This window comes from Pseudophryne corroboree, chromosome 7 (assembly GCF_028390025.1).
Source record: "Pseudophryne corroboree isolate aPseCor3 chromosome 7, aPseCor3.hap2, whole genome shotgun sequence".
NCBI classification, from domain to species: Eukaryota; Metazoa; Chordata; class Amphibia; order Anura; family Myobatrachidae; genus Pseudophryne; species Pseudophryne corroboree.
This window is the reverse complement of record NC_086450.1, coordinates 148,941,575-148,949,139: the sequence shown is the minus strand read 5'-3', so window position 1 is coordinate 148,949,139 and position 7,565 is coordinate 148,941,575. Positions and strand designations below refer to the sequence as shown.

At 42.6% G+C, this 7,565-nt stretch overlaps 1 protein-coding gene across 1 annotated transcript; it reads right to left on the bottom strand.

Moving 5' to 3' along the window:
• Window positions 1-5,229: 5,229 nt before the first annotated feature.
• Window positions 5,230-6,372, bottom strand: LOC134944067 (paraneoplastic antigen Ma1 homolog). Its single transcript, XM_063932603.1, has one exon. It carries the CDS (start codon window positions 6,370-6,372, stop codon window positions 5,230-5,232), a length of 1,143 nt encoding a protein of 380 aa, XP_063788673.1.
• Window positions 6,373-7,565: the final 1,193 nt, after the last annotated feature.

Sequence of the window (7,565 nt, the reverse complement as noted above, 5' to 3'; positions counted from 1 at the left end):
TTAGCCTGCCTGTCCTTTACTGCTTTCAGTTAAACTGAAGCTTCCCCTACCTCCACAGCTGCTGCTGGGGATGCTTAATACACTCAGGAGGGAGGGTGGAGATCCAGGCTGTGTGTATGGTTAGTAGGTGGCCCAGCAGACGCTCTTTCCCTCTCCTCTCTGGCTCCCTTTCTGTTAGCTGTGGTTCGCCTCTCTGTCTGCCTCTATATACTCCGACACTCCCCTCTCACCTGGGCTATCGGCTATATGCATGCGGGATACTATGGTGCCACACTGCTCTCTTGCTCACCTCTAGCCGCCTTCCTCGGATGTTCCTCCGATAACTGTGCAGCTTTCGATGCAGCTTAACGCTGAGATCACCCCAGTCACGCTCACGCTCACTCCTAGCCGCCTTAGTAACTTCTCCGGTATTTACGTATTTACCAACAGTGTGAGGTGTCTGGTCAGCGGTAGCGACGGTCCGTCCGTGAGGTGTCTGGTCAGCGGTAGCGGCGGTCCGTCCGTGAGGTGTCTGGTCAGCGGTAGCGGCGGTCCGTCCCCTGTCCTTTCCCGGAGGTATCGTAATATGGGGCACTGCAGCGTCTACGGCAATACCGCCTCTCTCCCTCTGGATAATGCCCGTAGCTCCCCCGTCCCTCTCCTTCTCTCTGTGCTGCGTCACCTCCTTCCCTCACCTTAACGTTCAACGGTTTTTCTTCCCGGCACCCGCCGCTTGCGGGTCTTGTAACCCGTGACTCCCTTCTCTCCTCGCGGTGACTCTAGAAACTTCCTCAGCCCTCAACGTCATTTCTAAGGTTTATTATCAAACCTAAACTATACATAACTATAAATAACAAGGCTGTGTTATACAAATACTCTTACAAACTTTATACTCTACACATGCTGTATACTAATAACCAATGATCAGGGTTACACTCTCCCCCTGGTGATCAATTAAATTAATTTGATTTCGATCACCATGAATAAATATAACTATTTTCTGATATGTTATCAGCTACTTGATAGCAACTGTCAAAGTAAGGCCAGGTAAGTATAGTATTGGTGTGAACAGTTCTGGGGACTGTTCGTGGAGATCCCAGGTGGTCATAGGTAAGTATTAAAGGGGGTCTTCTCTGTCTTTGAGGTCTACTTGTAGATTCACTTTCTGTATGTTCTTCATTATAGGGAGGATAAATATCCAAACCCCCATATATACTACTGCTTTCATTACCCGAAATACTATTATCCATATCAGAAGCATAGTTAATTCCTTGGTTGAATTCCAACTGAACTCTCGAAGGCCCGGGTTCCTCTCCCGCATCCCTCACTCCATTAACCTCTTTAAAATCTGTATCTTGTTCAGTATAGTAATATCCCCAACTTCCTCCATTTTCCATATCTGGTTCATCTTCCATATCTTCGTCTTGTACTAGCTGATTACTTATGCTACCAATTGATTCTTTTCTAGCTATATTGATTGCCTTTTTCTCTTGATTTTGACCCTCTATACGTACTTCTCTTCCTATATGGAGTAGATTCTGTCGATGGTGGGTCAAAACAGCACCCATCCCACTTTCTAATTGTATCTTATACACAGGTAAATTTTCAAACTTTTCAATCACTATATAAGGTTCTTCTTTCCAACGAGTTGCAATCTTGAACTTCTTTGATGTTCCCAGTCTCTTCAATAGTACTCTATCCCCAGGAGATAATACTAGATCGCGAACTCTCCGATCATAGTAGACTTTGTTCTTTGCTCCTGATCGCTTGGCAACCTGTTCAGCTAAAATGTAAGCTTCCTCTAATTCTTTTCTCAAATTTTCTACATATTTTATATGTGACCTGAAAGGACACCCATCAGATGAAGTTCCCAAACATACATCAATGGGAAGCTTAGCCTCTCTTCCGAACATCAGGTAATACGGTGAAAACCCAGTTGATTCATTACGAGTACAATTGTATGCATGGACTAGGCGATTAATGTGTTTTTTCCAGTGTTGTTTATTCAACGGATTTAGTGTTCCCAACATATCCAACAAAGTCCGATTGAACCTTTCAGGCTGCGGGTCACCCTGCGGGTGATAGGGAGTAGTCCTGGATTTAGCAATCCCACAACTTCGACACAATTCTTTTATCAATCGGCTTTCAAAGTCTCTCCCTTGGTCGGTATGTAATCTGTTGGGCAAACCGTAGTGAATGAAAAATTTATCCCAAAGTGTGTCTGCTATAGTAGATGATTTCTGATTCGGGGTAACATATGCTTGAGCGTATCTTGTAAAGTGGTCCGTTACTATCAATATGTTACATTTTCTCCCTGGCTCTACTTCTAGCGTGAGATAATCCATACAAACAAGATCCATGGGTCCACAGCTTTTAAATGTTACTAATGGTGCTGTTCTAATAGGTAAGGTTTTCCGGATAACACAGTTCCCACAGGTTTGGCAATATTTATGAATTTCTTTCCTCATGTTGGGCCAATAAAACCTATCAGTTATTAAATTCAGGGTTTTCTCGAATCCCAAGTGACCATGTTCATCATGTAGAGCATGCATTACTGAAGACCGATACTTCTGTGGTAATACTAGTTGAAATCGTTGTTGTCCATTTCTTTGTCTTACGCAACGATACAAGATTCCTTTCTTAAAGTGCAAGTTCCTCTCTTGCCTCTTTAATAACATGACTTCTTCCCTCAATTCAGTCGGGATAGCTTGACCCACATTCCCCTGAATCACATATTTAATCCCTGGATCTTGTCGTTGTTCTTGCCATAATTGACTCCGTTTTATCCTAGGGAGGCCTTCCAATTCCACATGGCTAATCCAACAATAGGACAAAGGTAATGCAGTAGGCCTCGTACCTAATGCTCCAACATATTTGTTCCCAGTAGTAGCATCCACAAATATGTTGTGACACATACTTTTGACTTCTCCCGCCGGTACTTCAATCCATGCATCTTCCCTTTCAGTATCGTCCGATAGTTGTTGATTTGGGATCCTTGAGAGAGAGTCGGCGTCTACATTATTGACGCCAGGCCGATATTTTAAGGAGAAATTGTACAAAGCTAGAGCAGCTAACAATCGGTGACCAGTTGCGTCTAATTTGGCCGTCGTCTGCACATATGTCAATGGATTGTTATCCGTATGTACCTCGAAAGTAGTCCCATATAGATAGTCGTGAAATTTATCGACCACACTCCATTTCAAAGCGAGAAATTCTAATTTATGAACTGGATATCTTCTTTCGCTACTAGTAAGCCCTCGACTGATGAAAGATACTGGCCTCAATTCTTTTTGATGTTTCTGATACAAAACTCCTCCTAGTCCATCTAATGATGCATCTATATGCAGAACATAGGGTAGCTCAGGGTTAATGTAAGCTAAAACAGGAGCAGTAGTTAATTTCTGTTTTAATGTCACAAAAGCATTCTCACACTCAGGAGTCCATCGCTCTCCAAAAGGTTCACTAATTTTAAATCTTAGTCCCGATACTTCCAACTTCTGTCCTATCTTCTTATTCTTGTTGGAGAGCGGATATCCTTTCGTAAGGTCCGTTAAAGGCTTGGCTATATTAGAGTAATTCGGGACGAATCGGCGGTAATACCCGCAAAATCCCAAGAAAGATCTCAGCTCCTTGAGTTTAGTTGGGCGGGGCCAATTCCGGACAGCTTCCACCTTATCGGGGTCGGTAGCCACCCCCTCTCTGCTAACTATATGACCAAGGTATTTAACTTTGGATTGGCATAGATGACATTTCTCCAGAGACAATTTTAGTCCTGCTTCCATCAGTCTCTCTAGAACTTTGAGGAGTCGATTATTATGCTCTTGTAAAGTAGCCCCAAAAACGATAATATCATCTAGGTATACGATGACCTCACGGTAATTCATGTCTCCTACCGTTTTTTCCATTGCCCTCTGGAAAGTAGCGGGGGCTCCTTTTACTCCTTGTGGCATTTGTATGAATTCAAAGAATCCTAGAGGGCATATAAATGCGGTCTTTTCCCGATCCTCTGGTCTCATAGGAATTTGATAAAATCCACTTCTTAGGTCCAATACTGAGAACCATGAACTCCCTTGTAAGCAGTCAAGAGCCTCATCCACCTTCGGTACTGTGTATTGATCTGATACAGTTCTCAAATTTAACGTTCGATAGTCGACGCACATTCTTATATTTCCATTTTTTTTTCCGAGCAATCACTATAGGGGAGGCATAGGGACTTCTAGATTCTATAATCACTTGATTTTCTAATAGACCTTTGAGGTGTTGTCTCACGTCTTCGAAGTCAGCAGGGGCAATTCTTCGAGATCGCTCACGGAAAGGTGCTTCATCGGTCAATCTAATGCAGTGTTCCACTCCTTTTGCTTTTCCAAGATCCCACTCTCTGCTGGAAAAAACTTGACTTCTGGACTCCAGTTCTTTAATTAATATAATCTTCTCCTCCTGGGCGATGTCGCTCCCCTGAAAACATGGACCGAATCTGTCCAACCATCCTACAGAACTTTTTTTCTCTTCTTCATAAGATACACAATAATTTGCAGCCGAGTGTTCATTTTCTTTATTATGCCATTCAGTGAGGATGTGATAAATCCTGGTGTTAGTCCCGATTATCACAGGGGGTTCGTCTCTTCCTTCAGGAATCTCGGGGCACACCAAAGCAAGGAGAGGTACTTGTAACTTTGCTTTATCCTGGGTATCACTATTAACCTCCAGGGTAACCTGTACATACCCCAAATATGGGTATTTCTCCACACTTAGACCCCATATTACCAAACCACTCAATGGTTGAATGGGTATATTAGGGATGTTGTTGTCGTACCAGTTTTGGAATATAATAGAGACTTGAGAACCGCTGTCTATCAAGACTTTGCAGGGACACCCATTTATTGTTGCTGTTAATAATGGAGCGGGTCCAATCAATCCTTCAGGTAATCTTCCACCCCACCAGGAATTCCCCATGGCACAACTACTGATTTCTAGGGGGCCTGTGCGGGGTCCACAGACCGCCCTCGACCGTTTCCCGGCCCTTGCTCTCGGTCTTGATTCTCATTCGAGGTGATCCTAGAATTATTCCGGTTAATACTTCTTGTCGCATTACACTCAAATGCCCGGTGTCCTGTTCTTCCACACCTAAAGCACCCTCGCCCATACCCATAGTTATTACTCCCTCGACCTAGGCCCCTTACTAGAGTATTATCACTGGAAGACCTTGGTGGAGGAATCTCGGCGTTGGCACTTTGCCTGGTAATAAACTGTTCAATTTTTTTTTTTTTGTTCATCCATCATTTTTAGGATTTTATCCTCAAAAGTATTGACTTCGGCTACTGGCATAACCACTTTAACCTTTTTCACGACCTTCTCTCTCATATCTATTAACACTTCGTCTTGCTTTATCTCCTTCAATAATTCATTAAAAGAGGGAGAGGGATCTCTAATACTTGAACACCTCAATTTTTGGGCAACAGGATCCATAGTAGAAGCACCCCGGAGTAGTTGTTTCATCCTGCTTTTGTCAACTTCTTCTTTAGCTATGCCTCCTTTATCTACTATTTTATATAATAATTTGTCCAATCTTATTAAGAATACGCTCAACTTCTCTCCAGATTCCTGAAATGTATGATGCAGTCTGGAAGTAAGATCTCCTACATCTTCTAAAGTCCCATACGCATAATCTAATGATTCAAAGTAAGTATCTAAGGTGGCATTGGGATTGCTACGTCTAGCGGCTTGTATGATTCCCATTGCTGGTCCTCTCAGACTCTCTACTACCCTTTGTCTCTTAATGCGGTCCGGACACTGCCACTCTTCTGTTTGCTGCACTGCAGCTTCTTTCCATGCCTCATACGTCTCTTCTCCTACAGGCACAGGGGTAATTCCAGAAAATATCCGTAACCGTCGGTAACTCCCTTCATAATGCCACCTCTCCAGTTGAGTTACTACTCTATCCATGACAGCTTTAAACTGGTTGTTTTCATTAGTATTAGTATTACTGTTATGAGCATCTCCCCCTTCACCATTCTCTTCACCTCTACTAGGGTTGCTCAGTATAGGGCCGATAACAGCTGACACGGGTGCACTGGTAGCTTCTTTATCTTGCGTGTTAGGCCACATAACACTCCATCTCCTTCCAGACTCTTCACTAGCTACCACCACTGAGGGTATCACTTCAACGTCCAATTCTCTGTCTGTTTCTATCAATACAGCTGCAATTCTCCCCAACCCTCCGATCCACTTGTCGACAATTTTGGGTCTAAATACTCCATACAACTGTGTCAATCTCTCTGTAATTTCTTCATCAGAAAACTCCGTAAAGTTTCCCCCTATACCAAAACATTTCTTGGGATCTTTCCCTTTCCTGCAGCACCACTCACTTATATCTTCTTCAGTGAATCTCTCCATTGTTATTTCCTGAGTAGGTAGTGAGAACTAAAGATCTCAGCAGTGCCTCCACTTGTAACCCTGCTTTCAATATTGTATATGGGCTTTATTCTCCAATAGTAACCATGGGTTATTATATACTACAATTGTGCCTCCACTCAAGCTTCCTCTCTCTGATTTAATAGTGAATATAATTTATTATTGGTAAGGCTCGCTTGAGTAAGCCTAAACCTTATATAGATTGATGTAGTGTTGTCTTTTCCAGAACAATATGAGCTGTACTAATAACTATAATTAAGTACCTGTTTCTTCTGGTTTTCAGATTCTTCAGATCGACAATCCCAATATGATCCGACAATACGGTAAGTATTACACATAGAATACTTTAATGTAATATATATACATAACAGTTAATTGAATAATAAATTTTGCCTACTCTCTCTTATACAATTATCTTGCATGCAATAGACAAAAAAACACTTTTCTTTCAAAAAGGGCACCTTTGGTACCAGAGTAACCCGGGTACTCTCTTTATATTATACAATATATATTAGTGCACAGTTAGGGTCTTGTATATGCTCACAGTATTCAACAATTATACTCGTAACCAGCATTTGGAGTTTGGTTCACTCGTTAGGGATACCTGACCAGAACGTTGGTGCACAGTTGGGGCCCAGTACAGCTACTTAGCGCTTGGATGCCAGACTCAGAGCGATGAACGCCTCTTGCTTCTCTACCCGAAGATTTGTAAATCCACAACGACCGATTGCCGCTATAATATCTCTAGTTCAGCTGCAATGAAATTAATCTGGGCAACTGGGCAATAAAGGATGCTCCTTATTCTACCGTTCTTACAGTTATGATGCCTTTGTTTAGATGTACTGCTTCATTAAATAGCATATATACGGGCAGGCAGCAGAAATTAGGGATTCAGCTATATTAAACGTTACCGAACCGTACCCTCCGAGCTGGATTCAGCCTCCCTAGGGACTTTATTCAGTCAGTCTGCTTTAAATATTAGATGACTGGTGGATGCCTGGTTGCGGAGACCCGATGTCTTGAGATCTCCGGTCAGTAATATAGAACCGTATAGGTTCCCATTGCGACAATGCTATGCTGGTAAGTATATCTGGAGACTAAGAGGACTGGTAATTCAATAATTGAAGGGGTGAAGAATTACTTTCCACATGGACTGGAGCTGACCCTTATTCTAA

Excerpts from the sequence above, each read along its gene's own strand:
- LOC134944067 (XM_063932603.1), bottom strand. The coding sequence starts at position 6,372 with ATGGAGAGATTCACTGAAGAAGATATAAGTGAGTGGTGCTGCAGGAAA.